The 20,126-nt window shown below is 45.4% G+C and overlaps 1 protein-coding gene across 2 annotated transcripts in view; it reads left to right on the top strand.

Annotated features, from left to right (window-relative positions):
- The window catches only part of LOC124303693 (uncharacterized), a 40,427-nt gene that overhangs the window by 17,428 nt on the left and 2,873 nt on the right, over nucleotides 1-20,126 (top strand). For both annotated transcript variants that reach the window (XM_046761214.1, XM_046761215.1), the window contains exons 10-17: nucleotides 985-5,839; nucleotides 6,777-7,163; nucleotides 15,783-15,925; nucleotides 16,751-16,938; nucleotides 17,490-17,592; nucleotides 17,686-17,847; nucleotides 17,956-18,200; nucleotides 19,020-19,234. In XM_046761214.1, coding sequence (XP_046617170.1) covers nucleotides 985-5,839; nucleotides 6,777-7,163; nucleotides 15,783-15,925; nucleotides 16,751-16,938; nucleotides 17,490-17,592; nucleotides 17,686-17,847; nucleotides 17,956-18,200; nucleotides 19,020-19,234 — 6,298 coding nt within the window. The remainder of the gene's footprint in view (nucleotides 1-984; nucleotides 5,840-6,776; nucleotides 7,164-15,782; nucleotides 15,926-16,750; nucleotides 16,939-17,489; nucleotides 17,593-17,685; nucleotides 17,848-17,955; nucleotides 18,201-19,019; nucleotides 19,235-20,126) is intronic.

Consider the following 20,126-nt stretch of genomic DNA (forward strand, 5'->3'; position numbering starts at 1 on the left):
TGTAATCAATCGTATCAACGAAAAAGTTTCAGCCGATTTGAAATTGCTTTTTCGCTGGTAATGGTATAACGCAGTAGTTGAAAGTGGCAGATGCATGTCTGAAATTCCCTTTTGACTGGTACGAAAGTATTATTAATCGGGGGAATTTGATCTCTCCTTGATAATGAGAATTATTCAAAATTTTACACATGTGTTAAAAAGAGAAATAGAAAATAATCAAATCGTATTTTTTTTCGTCTTTGTTATGAACAAAAGAAATAATTCTGGATGTTACAACTGTGAATTGTAACTCACTGATGTTGCAATATTATATATATTCGGGTGGTTAAAAAAAAAATTTATTTTCTTCGCTCTTACCCCATCAAATTACAGTGTTTGATAATGAAAAGATCCTTCGAAAAGATAAGCTCTTCAGCTCAAGTCTAACAGGTTGCTTTTTTCATTTTTAATTCCAGTGCATTTAACATGAGGAAATTTCGCTTTCGCCAAAAGTTGAAATATTCGTAAACTGTGCAATATATTTTGAATTCATGCATAGATCCTTGAAGCTGATTCTTTAAACTTGCCGAATCTCTATAATGAAGCATAGTCATCCACGTCAGTCATCCATATTACAGTCATTTAAAAACTAAGAATTTTACCAAAAACAAAAAATCGGTAGTTTTCAGATAACTTTAAAGTGTGTCCTGATGATGGTTTTAGAATCAGTACAACTATAATATATTTCGTGAACAGAATCGAAACACGCAACAACGAATTTGGTTATTTTCTTCCCTCTCTCTCCGATGAACGTAGAAAAACGTATGTATACAAACAAGTTAAAGTGACACGTTCGAATTCTTAACACCGCGAACGGTTCAACAGCGTTACGTTGACTGTGTCGCAATTACAATAGAAACAAAATTCCTGAAAAAAAAGCCGTATCTCACACGAACGCGTCTACGAATAACCCTTGACCGCGAGCTGATCCGGTTTTTGGTTTAGGCGTGCGGCGGTGCGAGAGGAGCGAACGTGTTTCCGGTACCAGTACCGATACCGGTGCCCGTGCCGTATCCGGTCCCGGTGCCAGCCTCGCTGTGGACGTCGGGTTTGAGCAGCACGTCGATGATAAACTGCACCGCGGGTGACCTCGGGGCGCTTCAACTTTCGCGGGCTGGCGGACCATCAGCAGCTGCCCAGTGGTTCGCCTGGCCGCCACGTTTCGTCCAGGACATTAACGGCGGGCCCCGAATCGCGGACCCTTCGGGCCTCCTGGATTCACGCTCTCAGGACGCGGCGACGGCGGCCGCAGTCGCTGCGGCGACCTTCGCCTTCCACCAGGGGCGGACCGGTGCCCTGGTGGACTTTGGTCAACCGAGTGCCGAGAAGCCGGCCGAGCCCCCGGCAGGGGACCAGGAAGAGTCGGCCTCCGATGCAGTCGAGCAGAAGGCCGGGAAATCGTCGGACTCCGAGAGCGAGGGAGAGGGAACGAAGATGAACTACCGGATGAACTCCGGGAGCTCGTCGGGACGCTCTTCGGCCGACAGCAGCGACCTCGAGGACTCGGCTTCCCACCACTTCTCTCGAGTGTTCGTGGTCAACGACGACTCGTCGACGAGTGACAACGAGCCCGAGGACGTCGAGGACGTCGAGGACTCTGACTCCAATCGCGAGGTGGGCATAACGCTGCGGCGAGTCACCGCGCTACCCGAGGATGGACCTGTGGTCCTGCGGCACGTCCGGTTCCTCGACGAGGATCGGAGTCACCCGGATACCAAGGAGACGGAGAGTTCCAGGGTAAAACTGAGCCGAGTGCGAAGCCTCGAACTCGAGAAAAATGAGATATACCTGGTCGACTCGGAGGCCGACGAAGCGGAGCACAGGGTGGAGCTCAAGTCTGTGAGGAGTCTGGATCCCGACGTAATCGGGGACTCTGAAAGCCCCGCTGACCCAGATTCACTGATGCCGGAGGGAGAGGAGAGCTCGGCGATGGTTCCCGACTCCCTCGAGATAACGAGCGACGCCTTTTCACCGCTCGGCGGCGACACTTGTTCGACCGATACGAGGACCGATAAGCCGGAGGCGTTATCGCCGGTCGCGGGAGGCGAGAATGATAGCGGGTCTAGTGATCGACCAGTTTTCGTACCGTCGTCGATGATCGACGGTAGCACGATCATGGCGGATAATAAAAGTGGGAAATCGTATTCCCCTCTGAACGCGACTTTACCCGGAAGTGAGACTAGCAACACGGGAAGCAGCGACACCACGACCGGCAGCGAGGTCAGCAGCGATGAACTCCACGAGTACGACATTACCGCTTGGTCTCGGGACCAGGACGAAGAGGAGGACGAGGACGAGGCCGCCGCCTTTAGCGCAGTCAACGACGATCTGATCAAGCTACGCGAGCGACTGATCGCCGAGCCCAAAAACGAGGACAAGACTAACCAGGACGGGTTCAACTCCGATGGCTTTTCCACCGACGAAGGGGGGTCCAGTAGGTTGGACAGTGGCGTCGCCACCGGCGTCGAGGATGCTGCTGTCAACTCCCTTCAGACGACGCCCGGCGAATCAATAGAGTCGGTCCATGCCCCGCCGGTGGGTGATGAGAAGCAGGAGGAGAAGGAGAAGCAGGACGAGGATCATACGGTGAACGATCTGATATCGATAAAGATCCACGAGATATTCAAGAGCGTCGGATCGCCGGACGTCGCGAGTGATCACACGGTTGAAATCGGCGGCGGGAATGAGTGTCGTCGGAAAACTGGAGGAGAGATAGTAGGAGGTGGAGGTGGAGGTGGAGGTGGAGGTGGAGGTGAGAGGCATGAGCTGGAACAGGTGGAAGGGGCCGCGCGTGTCGGAGCGACGGGGACCACGGCGCATGTTTCGCCAGCATCGGCAGTCGAGCGACGCCCGCCCGTAGGGAAGGATGGGTGCCAGACAACAGCAGTCGCTTCTCTTCAATCACCGCCGAAGTCGACACAACACGCTGCGGCGAAAGGTTCGAAAAGCGTTGCTAACGGAAATCGGTACAAGAGCCTCGTGATGATAACCCAGGGTGCCTACCAGCCGGTGAACGTCGTCACCTCGGACACGACGACCCTGCTTCAACCGGAGGAAGGACCGCCGGCCCCGCGTGGCCTGGCCGGCTACTATCACCTGGCCCTGGAGGCCGCGGCTGAAGCTACGGGTCGCAATGCGACCTCTCCTGCGGTCCCGCGAAGACCTCCGACAGTTAAGCGATCGGCGCCCCGCGTGGCGCCAGTGGAACCGGAAGTTGACAGTGGACTCAGCGTCGGTAGTGCCAGTGAAAGTGATGACGTTCAGTCGGTCAAGAGCAGCGCTGCTGCCGGGAGGGTCGTGGCTCTTCCGGAGAAAAATTCAGCCGCTGAGCCAGTCGTTGTTATACTCGAGGAAGGTCTCGCCGACGACGATTCGTGGGTCGAGGAGGTCTCTCACGACGAGGATGAGCCCGGCGCAACCACCGCGACGGAGGAGAGCTCCGAGGACGAGGCCAACAACATTGGCGACCGGGAGGAGGAGCTTCGTGGCTATCACAGGCAAGCGATCGACTTCACGCTTCACACAATCGTCGAGGAATCCTGCGAGGAGAGCGAGGCCGAGCCGTCTAGCCTCGCTGCCGGAAGTCCGAGGAAGCAACGACCGCCGTCCGCTTCCGAACTTGAAAAGTACTTCTTCTTTGGGCTCGGCGAGGGACCGGCGAGTGTCGGAGGATCCCGCGAGGCGGACAGTCTTTCGGAGACTTCGTCGATTTACTCGGAGGGACTCGAGTCCCTCGGTCAGGACGAAAACGGTCAGATTACGGAGAAGAACTCGCCGGAGTATCTGGTCTCTTCATCGTCCTCAAGACTCGAGAAGTACTTCCTCTCCGACTTCTTAGGTTTCGACAGGGACCGAAGAGACTCGGACGGATCCGTTGGGAGCGATTCAGAGGGCAGACCAAGCCCGGAACAGCGCAGGAAACGCCTCGTTCGAGCCCGTGGAACAGGCCGATCGCACAGCTCCTCCCTTGACAATCTCCTCGCTCTTGCTCAGAGCTCGAACAATCTCAGCTCGCAGAACTCGCTGCAGGACCTAAGCCTGAATCCTGACTCTCAGGAGACTCAATCGGAGGGTTCATCGACCGAAACAGACGGCGCCGACGATCAGGCACCGGCTTTTGGCACCGACGGACAGTTTGATACCGTTAAACGGAAGAAGAAGAAGCCCAGAAACCTCGGTACTCAGAGCCCGCGCATCCCCGAGGATAGAAACAAGACCCCTGAACCCACGATTGAACTGGATGCCGATCCCGAGGCTGGAAACTCCGAAGAGGACAGAGCAAAGACTCCGCAACCGGACGCGTCTCAACTACCGGAAATGAGTCGGGTCAAGAGTCTGCAGACTCCACAGCTTCAGGCCGAGAAGAACGACGCAGGTCTCGTCAGGGGAAAGCAGCACTCCAGGGATTCCGGTTTCATCGGTAGCTACGACGACCTTCTACAGCATCAAAGGACTCAATTATTATCGGCCGATGGACAAACTTCGAACGGTATCCAGGATCTAGGAAAAAAGGAGGATAGGAGAGGGATGGCCACGACGCGGTCGGAGCAGCCCGTTTCTCAGGCAAATCTCGCGCCCCCGAATGCCTCTCTCTCGCGGAAGGACAGCTTCAACAATTGGTCGAGCGACGAGGAGACGAATCTGATGATGTCGAAGATGCGTCAGTTCTTCAAGACCATGGTAGCGAACTCGAACAGCAGTCAAACGCCGACGAACTCGAGCGCCGCGTCTCCGGCACCGAGTCCTCGGCTTCCTGGTAGCTCTCCACGATCCCGACCCGGTGCAGGAATCGGTGTGGTTGGCAGTCAGAGCAGAACGAAGCCGCCGCAGCTTGTTTACTTCGAAAACGAACTTACCAGACTGATGAAAACGGTACCCGGGATCCGGGATGAGCAGGTTAAGGAAATCGTCGAATACCTGAGCTCGGAGGACACCTGGTCAGACTCGTATGACAGCTCAGACTACACCAGTTCCGACCTCGAGGGTGCCGGCGGTCGGCGGTCCGCCCTTCAGGAACAGATATCGCAGAGCTGCCAACAGATCATCAGCAAGTTCGACACCACCGGGACCGTCGAACCGCCGGCCGCACCGCAGCCGCAGCCGCTTGGCTGCCGCGACACGGCCTTTGTGTATCAAAAACTGGTCCAGAGCTTCACGAAGATGACCGGCGACGGCGGAAGTTCGGACGCCAGCTCGACGCCGCACAGCAGTCCTCCCCTGATTGCCAAGGTCATGCATCACATCGGAAGCCGGCTGGTCGCCCTGATGCACGAGGTCTCGGAGGGCGGACCGGCCGTCCAGCAGCCCGCTCAACCCTGGCGACGGTATCCTCACCACAGGACTCCCTCGTCCGCCAGCACAACCGAGGACGACGATTCGACCTCCGATTCCGCCCAGCACCCCTTGCCAAGGTCGAAGTCTCACGATCCGCTTCTTCTGCTCAACGGACATCCGGCCGCCGGGTACCAGGAGGGCGAGGAACGCGAAGCCAGCGACAACGAGCGTTTCTCGTGGCGCGGCAGCTTCGAGTCAGCTCTCATGCCTGCTGACTCCAGGACGAAACTCAGCCTCCTAGCTTGCTCCGGCGACGTCAGCGCGTCCGCCAGCGCTCTCGCCATGGCCGCTAAACGCCGCAGCGCCGGCGATCTACTTTTCAATCCCAAGAGTCTGTCACGCGAACAACTTGACCGCGTTAGAAGCTGCGGATCCATCGGAGGCGGCTCGGCTTCCATTGAGGACAAGATATGGAGCAACAGGAGAAGGTCTTCTGTTCCTGACGCTAACACCAGGGGAGAATCCGGTGAGACATACTTCTTCACTCTAACTATGTTGTTGTTCTTTATTATTATACTTCGGATTTCCCTCGGTTATCCATCGAATCATTTACGGGTACGGACCGAATGGTGAAAGTATCTTATACTCACTCTGTTACTATCGTGATATAATGTGTTCGTGTTTGTGGATGTTTCGTTATTACTATACTTTTGTGCGTGTTCAATTGACGGTTCAACTCGCGGCCCCACCGAGCCATGTTTCCTTGGTTTTTTCTTTTTTTTTTCTTGCGATCCTCCTTAAACAACAATATCTTTTCGGGTGATATTAGTTTTGGTTATTTCGTTCAAAGAGCGTTGTGCTTGCTTTAACAGTGTTATTTCACCGCCACTCAAGTGCGTAATGTTCGGAAATATCATTATGCACAGATATTTTGAAATCTTTCAAATTTACCATCATAGTTAGTGGTACATAGTAGACTGCAAGGTGTTTGCTTGTCTTGTTTACACGGGGTTACCAGATTTACTCAGCAAATAAGCTTACACAAGCTGTCGAGTATTTTAAAAGTGAACGCGAGTGTTGGTTCTCAATTACAATCGTATATTCAGGCCAAAGTTTGATGATTTAAGTAAAATTGCATCAGTATCAAAATTTGACTAACAGCGAACACACGTTAGTAGAAACTTGTATTTTTTTTTTGCTTGTAAATTTGACTGGTCCATATTCCTTGACCTTTGGTATATAAATTTTGCATACATCCCAGTGTTTCCTTCCTCGAACAAGCGAGAATGGTAACAGTACATCGCTACCATGATCGATTGAGTTGTGGCAAGACCTCCGTGATACCTGAAAACGCGAAATATCTCGAGTCGACGCGAGTTTATCGCCTTGAATTTCGCACGCGAGGATGATATAACCTGATATAGCTTGACCCAACGCGAGTGGATGATCGTTGAATGTCGCAGGGGCGTCGGCCGGCGACGATGACACCGAAGACGAACTGGAATACGCGGCGGATTCGCGGGCGACGACGTTGCCTAGAGGGCTGCAGGCGGCAGCGACAGCGACCAACTCGCTCCCCCGGCTGCCGGCGGTTTCACTCACTTCCGGTCCCGGTTCGACAATGCACAAGGCTCACAGTGTTCACCACTTCCTCCAGCAGCACAACAACGTCAAATCCGCAAGGTATCGGCCGCCGGGATTCGCCAGGAACAACATCTCCGGTGGCGGCCCTTCCGCTGGACCCAAAAGGGCCGTCAGTGCACCCGGACTCCAACTTCCGGCCGGCTCGAGCTCTGTTGGTAAGCGAGAAACCGCCAGGAGTCGAAGGCAGGCCATTTCTCTCACCCCCGGTAAGTCTCTCGTTTGTCGTGTAAAAATTTGAGAATTTAGACTGTCTGGATTATCGATTTTTTGACCTCTGAAAGTAGCGAAGGACATCTTTTGGAAGTAAAGATATCTTTTAAAAGTTAAAAAATGGGTTATACGTCATATGTAAGACGTTTTTTTGATGACGTTCCGTCTTGTGCTGTCTGAGAAGTACATACCATGTGTACTCAAGTGGGACAATAAAAAATTTGGGAAACATTCAACTGCAACATTAACGCTGTCGCGAAGAGATTAATCCAAGTCCGATCTAGTACAGAAGCTTGCTACAGGTATAATAGAGCACCACGTCATTCGTCGTCAGTTTGGGAGACTGTGATTAATGAGGATAGACCATATAGGAAGCGTTTTACCGCGATGATGCGGTGCTTTCGAATTTCCACCAATCCCTGCGGCGAGAGATGAGCAGTCGGTCGGCTTTTACACGTCGGGTTCGTCGGGTAGATATCGTCGCTGCATCGTCCATTCACGCGTCCTCCTCCTAGGCCAGTTTTACACACTGTTTCTACTCCAAGCACACGTGTGCGTTCGCGTACGCGTGTATGTGCGTAAACATTGGAGGGGATCCCTTTCCACCTTTGAAGGATAACCGGAGGGCGCGTGCATTCGTTTTTCCGACCCCGCGCTGACGCCTTTTCGTTATTAAGGCGCACCTGCACGCAATTTGGGGTTCCGAATGGCGTGCTGTTACGTGAAAAACGCCCCACAGCACGCCCCAGGATGTGCCTAACCCGAAATGTTATATTATCATGGACGTGATAATGACTCATGAATTAATCAATTATGCAGTGACTGTTAATGATCAACGGTCATAAGCTGCAACTGGACGAGACGCTTCCCACTGTTCTCATCTACACGTAGAATTCAAAATCTGATGACTATACGCCTTGTAATTTTTACTTGTCAAATGAATTTAAAATGAAATGAAATCCTTTTGCGCAATTTTTTTTCTTAGAGATCGTAACTCAGCAACGAGACGTACTGAGATAAAATTCAAACCAGTTGAGTTCTGACTTATATTTGAACTCTTTTTAGCATACTACGGCATGCGGCTAACAACATGTTTTTCTCCCGTCATACTTTTACCTTGAAATATGAGCAGTGGACATTCTTTTAAATCTTTTTTCATCATCATTTTATTTTATTTTACGTAGTCGAATTTGAACTCGAGAAAACACGGAGTTCAAACCCCAGCACGTATAATATTGCCTTGAGATTTATGTTGATATTGGACATCGTTTTGAAGACAATATCTTCGCGACTTTTCCACGCTTGTATACGACCTACTTTCCTTCTCCGTCAACTCTAATCCTTATCGACGTTTTTTTTTCTTTGACCTGTGTATTCCGATACCTTGAAGAGGGTGCGGCTCTCAGCGTTCCAGAAAAAGCAGCAGGCAGGATGCAAGAGAGGAGGCGAAAAATTAGAAGGCCTTTTAGATAGTGTAACACGATAACCATCGCGCATGCACTTATAGCCACATGCTGTAGAAGGTTCCCGTCAAAACAGAAATATGATTAGCTCGACGTTCCAGGTTCTAGGATAGATCGATCTAGGATCGTTCGAAAAAGACCCGATTGTCCCTGAATTGAAATACTTGATGACTAGTTAATTGAGCGTTCACCAGCCGGTTCGTAACGCGTCCGTGAATATTCGTAATGACACGTCCGTTCCCTCCGCATGGTCGTAACTTTGTGCATAATGGCCGCGGTTAATGCCAGGTTTCGATGATCGCATGCGTAGGCGAAAAGGAGGAGCGGATAGAGTTTTTTGACGATGTGCAATCAATCCATCAAGGTTCTCTCTCCGCCTGGGTTCAAGGTGTACTAGATAAACAATGTATTCCCCATCATTATCTTACACTCTGACAATAAACGGTCGGAATGGATGAACACGTGGTGGAATTAGATTATACACGTGTCTACGGCACGTACAATTAGTCGGCACCGTTGACTAGATAAAGAGAAATCGAGAAAAGCCAGCCGATCAAATTACCCCGCTGGATTTGCAGTATTGCAACGCCTCGTTCCGAACCGATTTGCGAATCGCAACCATGAACACGGAGGTGAACGTGACATTAGATAACGGCCAGTGACGGGACGCGAAGGGGCCAAAGAAGACGAACTGCGATCATAAGGACGAGGACGGGCGTCGTTTCCGACACGCGAATCGCTGCTCGTGTGGTTTTGTAGAATTTGGAAAGACGGACTGCCAGAAACTGTACGTAGCGTACTGTTATATGAAAGTAGCGAATGACGCGATGGTGTATGTATGCCGTACCCACGAATCATGCACCTACATACATCCATCCATCCACCGCTTCAACCGAGTCGTCGTGGTGACTATAGCACACCTTTGGATAAAGTTTCCTCGAGCCGGCCACCTGTAGCGGCGACGTTGCCACGTCTATCTTTCTCTCCCTCTCTCTCTCTCTCTCTCTCTTTTCATAAATTTGCACCGTTGGGTACTCGGGTACCTGCTACCTGTATGACGTGTGTATCTATCTCCATGCTGTTGTGTCGTCTGTGTCACATAGATAGAAATTGGCAGTCAAGCCAATAGTCGGTTTACCCGTAACATGGCACCGTGCACACCAATCTTCTCCCTCCCGGGCTCGGGGAATTCAGATGCTGTTATGAATGGAATGAGAAGAAAAAAGATAAAAGAAGGAGAAGAGGAAGACAAATAGAAAGAGAAAGGAACTGAGCAAAGGTTGAAACTCGGAGAGATACTTTATTTTCTTACTAAGATCATCTTCAAAAATTGATGTTCACTGAGAAAAATTTCATTTGTTGTAGTAACTAGAAATATTCAGTAAAACAGATATCGTTAAAGAAACTGTTTGAATATTGTTGGAATTACGAAAAACGAGATACGCGTAACCATTTTGCGCTATTGTTGATCCTTTTTTGGTATTTCCAACGCAAAATCAGTTTGTGAGGTTTACTCTACTTTTTTAGTTAAATAAGGCTTAACGTCAATTTATTCTTGCACAAGCATTAAATTTTCACAACAGTTGCAAGAAAATATAGTAACAGTGATCGTAATGAGAAAGAATAGTAACGGATACTAGACTTTCCGGTAACAGCTAAAAAACTGATTTTCATTTTCTACCTAGAACTATATTTTTCGATTGTGGTAAAAAATGAAAATAATTAAGGACTGAGCGGTAACCGAAACTAAAAATTTCTCTCAGTGTCATTAGGATAGAAACATTGATAGAATGACCAGAAAATTTCATGCAAAAACGAGTCTGTCGTAGTATCAAACAGCAACGGTAACAATGAAACGTACCGAACGAGTGACGATGTGGTAAAAACAAATAAAGCACACATCGATAGTTCAAAAACCCAATATTAGTCGAGGAGCGTGTTGTGTCATAGGTAGTAGCGATTACGTATAGACATTTTTCTGCTCGATGCAATTGAAGACTGATAACACGAGGGTGAAGAAAAAAGGCAACGATCATACAAAGAGGCATGTAACAACAGTGAATTCGGAAATCGTTTTACTCGAGGTCGAATTGTGAACGCGACTCGGCTAGCTACGAGCGTGAAAGTTGCTCCGCAGGAAGCTGTGCTGTTTCGACGGTACAATAATACAGGTACTATACACCTAGAAGTTTGCAACGAATGACGAGGCGGTGGTGGTGGGACCCGGTGTAATATCCAACTTTGTATTAGTGTATAAACGAGACAGCGATATAACGGTGTTACATTTTATGCATTCCTATGTCGAAAGTTTTCCTCATTTTCGACCATCATTGAGCGCCGCGCGATCTACGGATCTCGGCAGAAGACTCTGCTCTTTTCGATCGTTCTTACAGCAGTTAGAGCCCCCCGTTTTATTCCTCTCCCAACTCGAATTCGCAACAAACTATTAACGCCATTTATTTAATACACAACGAATTGAGAGAATCGAGGAGGCTTCATCGTGACTTCAAAGCAGGACTGCAACCTTCGAAGCGACCATGCTCGATCCTACGGATCGTACATCCCGTCTACGACTCTTCGCGTATTACGCGATCACTTCACCTTACAGTGCCCGAACGGCTGGCTCTAATCACATTACGAATCTATAATGCACACTACCGGCTCGCCGATCCGAATTCAGGGACGGCATTGCCCGTCTCGGTGCCCCCGGCATCCCGGAGAGATTGCTTTACGTGTCGCGCGAGACGCAAGCGACTGACCTCCTTCGTCTTTCTATAATATCGAGGTTGCTCGCACTACGCTTTCTAGAAAACATTATTAAATGGATCGACGGCTATTGTAACGCCTCTAGCCCTGAAATGCTTACGAAATACCGATCCGGGTTACGGTATCCAAATATGAAGACGCGGAGCGAAGGGAGAAATGCCATCGAGAAATGATCCATTTTTTTTTCAAACTTCGGTATATACTTCATTGATTTCTTTCACTTTGCTTCTGATTTTCTCTTCGATCTCATCTTTGGAAGTCTGATTGATTATTTTCAATCTTTGCACAACGATTGATTGTAGACGATTTAAAATCGAATAAATTGCAAATTGTTTCAGACATATAACAGGTATTCAAAATATTGCGATTTCGCATTACAAATCAGCCAGCGACTAATTGCCTCGGTCTGTTCGATACAGAGAATAGTTCGACGAAGAGAAAATCGGAGACAAAAAATTTCTAGAACAATTTGCGTTTAAATAGTTGCAGTGGGCGGACGGGATTGAACTTTTTTTTAATTCTTTTGCAACGTATTAAACGGTGGCCCTGACCGTAGGCGATTCGGATCGGATATTAATTACCCGTAGAGACGGCAAAAACCTACGCATTCTGCAAACATTACAGACAAGGATCAGGTCCTTTCCAGGACCTCCGCAATATTCGATTCTACGCAGTGAATAGTTGATTTTTTATTTTTTTATTTTCTTGTTCAAACAAGTATTTTTGTCATACTGTTTTGCTTCTTCTTCTTTTATTTTCAATTTCGCAAAAATTGATGACGGCGATGAAACTCTGATCTAACTGTTTAAAGTTCACAGCTTGAAATCTTCATAACAATTCACTGCAAATCGTATTTAACAAATCAGTAGGATCGCGGTTGTTCATCCTTTCGTTTTGAGATTGAGTTTTTCGACTGCAATTATCTACTCGGCGCTTTTTAACAATCGTGAATCGTCTTTAAATGGTAAATGGAGAAGAAAAAAGAGAGACTGAGGAAACGGTTTACTTATCGTCGCTCGTGTTTCGCCACGTTCAAGATTGCATTATATGTTATACACACACGCAGCATATTGTAGTACAACTTCCGGTGAGGTGGACCTTCGCCCAGAGGTTTCGATAAACCGAGCAAGAAACCGAAGAAGAAGAACAATGACAATAATTGTTTTTAACCAAACAACAACATTTGTATTTTGCAACGTATCGCATCGCCTTCGTGACACAGTTGTAATCAATCCAGTTTTTGGTCGGTGGGAAATTTCTGTGTTACTGACGTATTACTCGATTCAAAAGATGACATCACGAATGAATCGAGGAACAGAGGGTGCAACGATTTTGTCGCACTGTGATTTTGCTAAATGATACACAAAAACGGGTTTAGAAAACTTTATTTTACACAGTAGAATCGATATTGATTGTTCGCCGCAATAAAGCTCGATCTTTTCGAATAATAAAATCGAACAGTCATGATCCACATCTGATCTCGAGGCAAAAACACTCGGGCATCATAATCAGCGAGCTACGCGGAGTCGCAGTTGTCCACAAGCTCTAGGCGGAAGTTTTGCGGTCTGAGCGAACTGCAGGAGTGAAATATCCGAGGTCGGACATTTCAGTAACTGCCTCGCGTCGTTCGAATACTGATCGAAAACTTCTGCTGGAGTGTTTTAAAAGCAGAGAGTACAATAAGGCAAATGGATGGTTCCATTTCTGATCACTCTTTACATACAATCACTTGTGGCCGTTTTCACAAAATTTTGTACTCATTAATTTGACCGCTAATATCTTCTACTGCATCTAGTATCTCAAGTATTGAGTCATCAAGCTTGATCAAAACTAAAGTTTGTCAGTTAGACTGCGAGTTCTGGTAGCAATTTAATGTTCCCAAAACGCGAATAGATGCTAACACAAGTTTGCTCGAAGCCAATTATTGTACTGACTTATATTCGTTTTCATTAAAAGAATGACTCGGTATTAGCTGCAAGTTGAACTGTCAATTGTGTTCGAACGATCAGAATTTGAGGTACTTGATTCATCGACGACCAAGATCCGACTTTGAGAGCAAGATTTGGCTACAATATTATAACACTTCGTTGTTTGAAAATTAGTGTTTAAGTGAACGGTGACCTCTGTATCGTGCATTTGTGACCACAGTAACAAGTGGATAAAACAATGATCATTAAATCTGACAACTGTAGGTACTAAAATGGCTTGAACCAGTGCATCGTCTCGTACCCTGTGAGAATAATAAAGTAAAGGAGTAAGAGAGGAGCCGCGTTTCCAAAATGCCCGGGAAAATCGCCTACTCGACTTTTCACACCCGGGAACCGGATTGGACGCCGGTGGACGAAACGATCGGATATTGGCGGCGCTGTTGTTGTTGCTGCGAAGGCTCGGGCTCGACGGAAAGCGTCGACGTCGACACGGCGGTTGCCTGGGTCCGATTCGAGGAATGGGCCCGACGGCTGAGATCGGGGTCGGTCCAGCTTTCGGGCCCGAAGGACTCGGCGAGCTCGACGGAGGGCGAAGCTGCGGCGAAAACGATGATAAAAAGCGTCGGAAACGGGCGGTCTCAGTCCCCGAGCCTGAAAATGACTTACGAAAAGCTCGCAGGGTTTAAGACGAAGACCCCGGTCAGTCTCGACGGAAGTCGACCAGCCTCGCGAAGCGGCTCGAATTCTGGCGGGAAAAACAAATCCGCGAATGGCTCGACGGGAAACGAAAGCAGCGATCATGAGCCGCTCAATCCTCAAGCTGCTGCAGGGAAAAATAAGCTCGGGGTTAGAATACGCGAGATGCCCGATATTGTCGTTCAGAATTACGGTAATTCGGTCGAAACCCGGGAAGTTCGAAAGATCTTCGATACTTCAACGCGAGTTGTACAAATTTTTCTATATTTTTCTTCGATTGATGAGTCATTTCTGCGCTTCAAACAACGCGCAGTGGAATTGAGTACATTTACTAAGATCAAAGTTTTGGTTGTATCGTTGGTGTGTTTTTTTTTTTTTTTTTAAGGTATTTTCACACATTGAGTAAAACTTTATTGAGAAAAATTGGTGAAAATATTTTTGGGTCTCAAAGAGTGTCAAGTATTTGAACATGTAGTGCTATAACGATATTTACTTGTTGTTGGTACAAAATCATTAAATCAAACAACCGATACCTTGAATCTAGTACCTACATTGCATAATTATTGAATTGCAGTGCAAATCATTTGAACTGAACAAATTACTCGTGTAATCGAATAAAGCAAACCAGGTAGAATAAATAAATGGATCTGCATTTACTCGTGAACGAGTAAAAATTTTTTTCAATCTTATGACTCGATTACTTAGTTCTCATAACTAGGCTTGACATAGTTTTGATCGAACTTTATCATTCAAAGTTTGTATATTTCAATAGCTTTTTATTCCCTAGACGGTTTTATGCATTCTGTTTATGTTAAAAATATGACAACTTTATACCGAGATGTGTGTTTCTGGCATAAGACTCGCGATGCTTACGTACCAATCTTATCAAAGTTCGAGCACTTCCGTTTTCAGATTGTGAACTTCACAATCCGTTAATTAATTGCCACGTTAAAGCTAATTAACGTGCTAACGATACCGAGATTATTTTCTCGCGGAGCAATTCCAAGTGACAACTTACATTAGTATAATACACCAGTGCGTTTTGCGTTTTTCCTTTCTGAAGCGCTATTCTCATCTTATACTCATAAGAGTAATTTGAAGACGATTATTTAAAATGCTGCAAAGATTCAGTAATATGATTTTCGTAGTATTGGAACCGAAAAAACGATGATGACAATTATTGAAAAAATTACAAACTTGACATTAATCTCAGAGAAAAATTAAACTGCTAACGAATTGTTGAAAATTATATTTAAGTGATTCCTCCGACAATTTTATTTAATCTTCTTGGTACATAGAATATTTTGTCAAGGTTTGAATAGTAGATCCACAAAAATTTCTCACGATATACCAAATCTACATGATATACGTATATAATATGCTTTTGTTTATAATCGCTTGAACACATTTTACGCCCATGATGCGAACGACGCGACGAGCGCTTATCGTTTATTATATACGAGTATTAAGAGCTCTTTCAATCTTGAATTCACTGCTCTTGCTTCATGCTTTCGCTATTCCCAGTTTTTGTTGCTTTTGACAACTATATAATAAGTATGATGAATATTAGATGTAAGAATAATAAGAAGACAAAAGATTTTTCAATCGCTGTGCACTAACATTAAATTATACATATTAGTAATGCGAGAATGAGCGTAATTAATAAATCTCACCACACCATATTTCACCGCATATCAAAAGCTCCCGATTAAACCGTGACGTACAACACAGTATAAAACCGATCTGTTTTCGCTTGATTTAGATGACGGCAGTAGTCTTTCGGAGGCTTGCAGTACGCCCATTATCGGTGGAGCCAGAGCCAGCAGCCTCTCAAACGACGACGTTATGGATCGCGATCTTCACGCCAGCCTTCTCGGCACCAGAGCGTCGTCATCCAGTCTTGGGGTGAGTTGGAAATTGCATATGTAAAAATTGACGATATCGAAGAGATCCCGCATTTTCTTCTTTTGTTCCTCAAAAAATCGAAAATATCACTCGACAAGTAAACTCAGAAGGCGTTTCTAATAAGTCGAAATCTTACAAAGATTCTGAAGAAAGAAAAACTGCACTGAGAAAAATTTCATTTGTTATAGTAACTACAAAAATTCAGTAAAACAATTAAATCCTTAAAAAAACTGTTTGAATATTATTGGAATTACGGAAAACGAGGTACACGTAACCATTTTGCGCGATCGTCGATCCTTTTTTGGTAATTGCAACGCAAAATCGGTTTGTGAGGTTTGCTGTACTTTTTTAGTTGAATAAGGCTTTAACGTGAATTTAGTCTTGCACAAGCGTTAAATTTTTGCAACAGTTACAAGAAAATATATTAACAGTGATCGTAATGAGAAAGAATAGTAACAGATACGAGACTTTCCGGTAACAGCTAGAAAACTAATTTTCATTTCCTACCTAGAACTATATTTTTCGATTGTGGTAAAAAATGAAAATAGTTAAAGACTGAGCGGTAACCGGAACTAAAAATTTCTCTCAGTGTGTCCTTCAAATAATCGACCAAATTTTTGTCGAATTGAAGTTCAGTTTGTGTGATTGGTATCTGAACAAATTTTAGTCGAATATTCCATCTTTATTTCCGTGAGTCCGCGTTGATCGATGGATTGGTTCGGTCGTTTGTTTTTTGATTTTTTTGTCTCCGTGAAGCAAAAGTTACGCACTTTAAGCGTCACTTGGACAGCTGTAATTAATTGGCGAATTAATGACTGTCGACAGGCGAGGTCCGACTCCATGGCTTCGGTGTACAGCGGAGCAGGCGAAGGACGGTGGTGCGGATCGGTCGCCGTTAGGGGCGAAGTCGAATTCGGTCTTCAGTACGACTACAAGCAGAAGGCCTTCGAGGTTCGCGTCACTCAATGCAGAGACTTGGCGCCGGTCGACGTCAAGAGGAATCGCTCCGATCCGTGAGTGCAGATTCATGTTTCACGACATTTCACGAACGGAGAACAAGTCGGAACCTCGGATTTCAACGTGCGGTTTCAAGTTCTAAACGATCGTTTGAACGAAACAAGCTCTTTTCGAGTTTTGTCTAGTGAAAAAGATTTTATTTGAATTTGAACTTATTTTTTTTCAATTTTATAGCATTTTATTTTAACACAATCAATTTTATAATCCAATAGATTTTTTCCCTCCAAGTATATTCGAGCTAAGTTTTTCGTATCGTCTTTTTTACCGTATTATTTACGACGGTTTTTTCTGAAATTATCGTTACCAATTAATGAATTTGAAATTGATTGGTGGAAAAGTTTTTTTCGAGAAAAACTTGATTCTTCTTTCAGGTTAACACTCAGAACTTTAAGACTCATGAATTTTTACTGCGAAAGCTCTGTTGATGACTAATTTTTTTTTCCACGAGATTTTATACGAATCGCCTGAAACTAAGTGCAAAAATTTCATCACATTATGAAGTCAATGATGAAGATTTACTACGATTCGTCTTGTCCCAATTTTTCAGATACGTCAAGGTTTACCTATTGCCTGATAAATCGAAGGGTGGGAAGCGGAAAACTAAGGTTAAAAAACACACGTTGAATCCTGTCTTCGACGAGACACTCAAGGTAAGGAATTTAATACTCGTACATCGATTATCGCGATTCGCGTTACGCGCAAGGATTATTTTTCTAAAAAAATGCGCGCGTGGCTGTTTTCAGTTCCACATGAGCCTCAACGGACTCGAAACCCGGACTCTGTGGCTCACAGTTTGGCACTCGGACATGTTCGGGCGAAATGATTTCCTCGGCGAGGTCAGGATGACTCTGGAGAACAAGATTTTCGACGATCCTACGCCGCGTTGGTATCCGCTACAGGAAAGAGTGAGTAAAACGGTTAAATTTGAGTTGAAGAAACATTTTACTCGGTTCGTCTCTTCGCCAAAATCCTCTTCGCTTCCAACTACCTTCTCCCTTTATCTCTTCGAACAGTCCGAGCCCTTCGACGATCCCGTTACGTACAAAGGCGAGGTGATAGTGGGGCTGAAATTCGTGCCTCCTGATCCGACGCAGCAGCAGCAAGAGCGGTCTGGAGAGAGAAGCGGAAGCAGCGAGAAAATCGGGTCCAAGGCCCGAAAGAGCTGGAGCAAAGGGGCCCTTCACGTTCTCGTCAAGGAGGCACGGAATCTACAAACTCGGGCGAAACACGGAGGCACCTGCGATCCTTTTTGCAAAAGGTACGTTGAAAGACGCGATTCGAAAGACATTCTTTACTTAACAACCATTGCTTTTCGATTTCGGAACAAATTGAGCTGTAATCGATAAGTACTCGAGAATATTGATTGTACAGTTTTGCTTTGTTGCCAGTTACTGAAGGTCTGGAAAATTCTAGGGAGTGTCGAACAACGAATGTTTTTATGAAAACGCAGCGTTGCAAATAACGTTACTAACATCCATCTTATAATTCATTTGCATATAGGTATACAAACTACGCAATAATCATTTTTAACGTAAGTGAAAAGAACATACGATCTGATCATATTTCAAATACTCTACTTTTATACACTCACAGACGAAAAGCAGACCTTTTTTTCTGTTGCACAAAACCTTCCCTTTAAATATCAATGTTTTGTTAGTATTTTTGAACGACAATTTGACGGAGTTGCGTTGCCAAAACATCGGTATACGTGTAAATGATATGTTTTGCGACAAGGCTTGAGCAAGTAACGTTAACAAAACTAAACGTTAAACAAAAAATCAGCTTGGGAATAACTTCGAGGAAGTTCGCTTTGCAAAAACACGACTTTGCGTATGACAACTGTACTGAATTTTAGACAGTTGCAAAGTTGCTTCGAAATAACGAGTTTCCCTAAAAATATATCGTTACATTAAAGTTATGAATTTCAACCTCATGTTTTGCTTGATTGCAATGTAACGGAGCTCGAAACAACGTTAACATCACGAATCTGCGTTTTACTTAATGAAATATTTTTCTGCGTAGATTGTTGGGAAAAATTAATCATTCCTTGTTATATTTAAGTTCGTTATCATTGCAGCTATCTTTTACCGGACAAGGGTCGTTCTGGTAAACAAAAAACGGGGGTTGTGCGCCGGTGTACCGGAGGCTCGCCCGTCTGGGGCCACACCTTCATTTACAGGGACGTCAGTCTTCAGGAACTCGCTGAACGCGGCCTTGAACTCACCGTTTGGGATCACGACAGAATAGCGAGTAACGAATTCCTCGGTGGCGTTCGATTCAATCTCGGGACAGGTAAGGGCTGTTAGCTTAATTTGAAGGAAAACGAAACGAAAAAAAAATACCAAGTAAAACAACACAAAGTTACCAAATTTTGATAAATAGGAGAAAAAAAAAGAATTAAACGTTCCGCGCCCTCTCCGCCTGAAAATACTTCAACTTTTATTTTAAATTGTAGGTGCGATAAAATTTTGGATTTAGACTCGAATATGCGTATTGCATATGATATATCAAAGTATACATCTACTCCAAGTTTTTACTATTTGCACTTTTATGCAGTCGCTCGCTAATTATACGCCCCTGGTTTCAAATATGCGTACACTATATTACTATACACACACACAGACACACACATATCGTGCAGCTGTATTCATCGATTGACGTGTCGCGTCCCGTAAATTAATCGCATCGCACCTGTTACACGGTGCAAAAACTTTCTTTCTATGAAAATCTTTGATCCAACGGTTTGCGAATTTTTTTCATCGGGTACATGTACTCGTCCCTTTTTTCGATTTGAACTTGTCAAGTATAAATATCAGTTGTTTGTCAGTGCGAAAAAAATTCATCTTCTTAACAAAGCGTCACACATTTTTTTTTCCTGTAAGTAGTAATTGTAAAAGTATTGAAATTATCTAGAGCAACGCTTACAGTCTTTAAATAAACGTCTGCAAGTCGTAGTATGGTATATATGTTACAAAAGCGTTGGGGAAAAGACTAAAAATACTGTACAATATGTCGCGAGAGTCAAACACCTTGTTATACTGTCTTTAGAGAATAATAAGGAAAGATGTACGGATTAGATATTTTGAACGTAATATGTATTCATTAAATTTCTATAACAGTACGCTACCTAATAAATGAACTGACCGATGAATATTTGAACATCTTTTTTCGACGTCTCGCGTTT

The sequence above is a fragment of the Neodiprion virginianus genome, chromosome 4 (assembly GCF_021901495.1).
Source record: "Neodiprion virginianus isolate iyNeoVirg1 chromosome 4, iyNeoVirg1.1, whole genome shotgun sequence".
NCBI classification, from domain to species: Eukaryota; Metazoa; Arthropoda; class Insecta; order Hymenoptera; family Diprionidae; genus Neodiprion; species Neodiprion virginianus.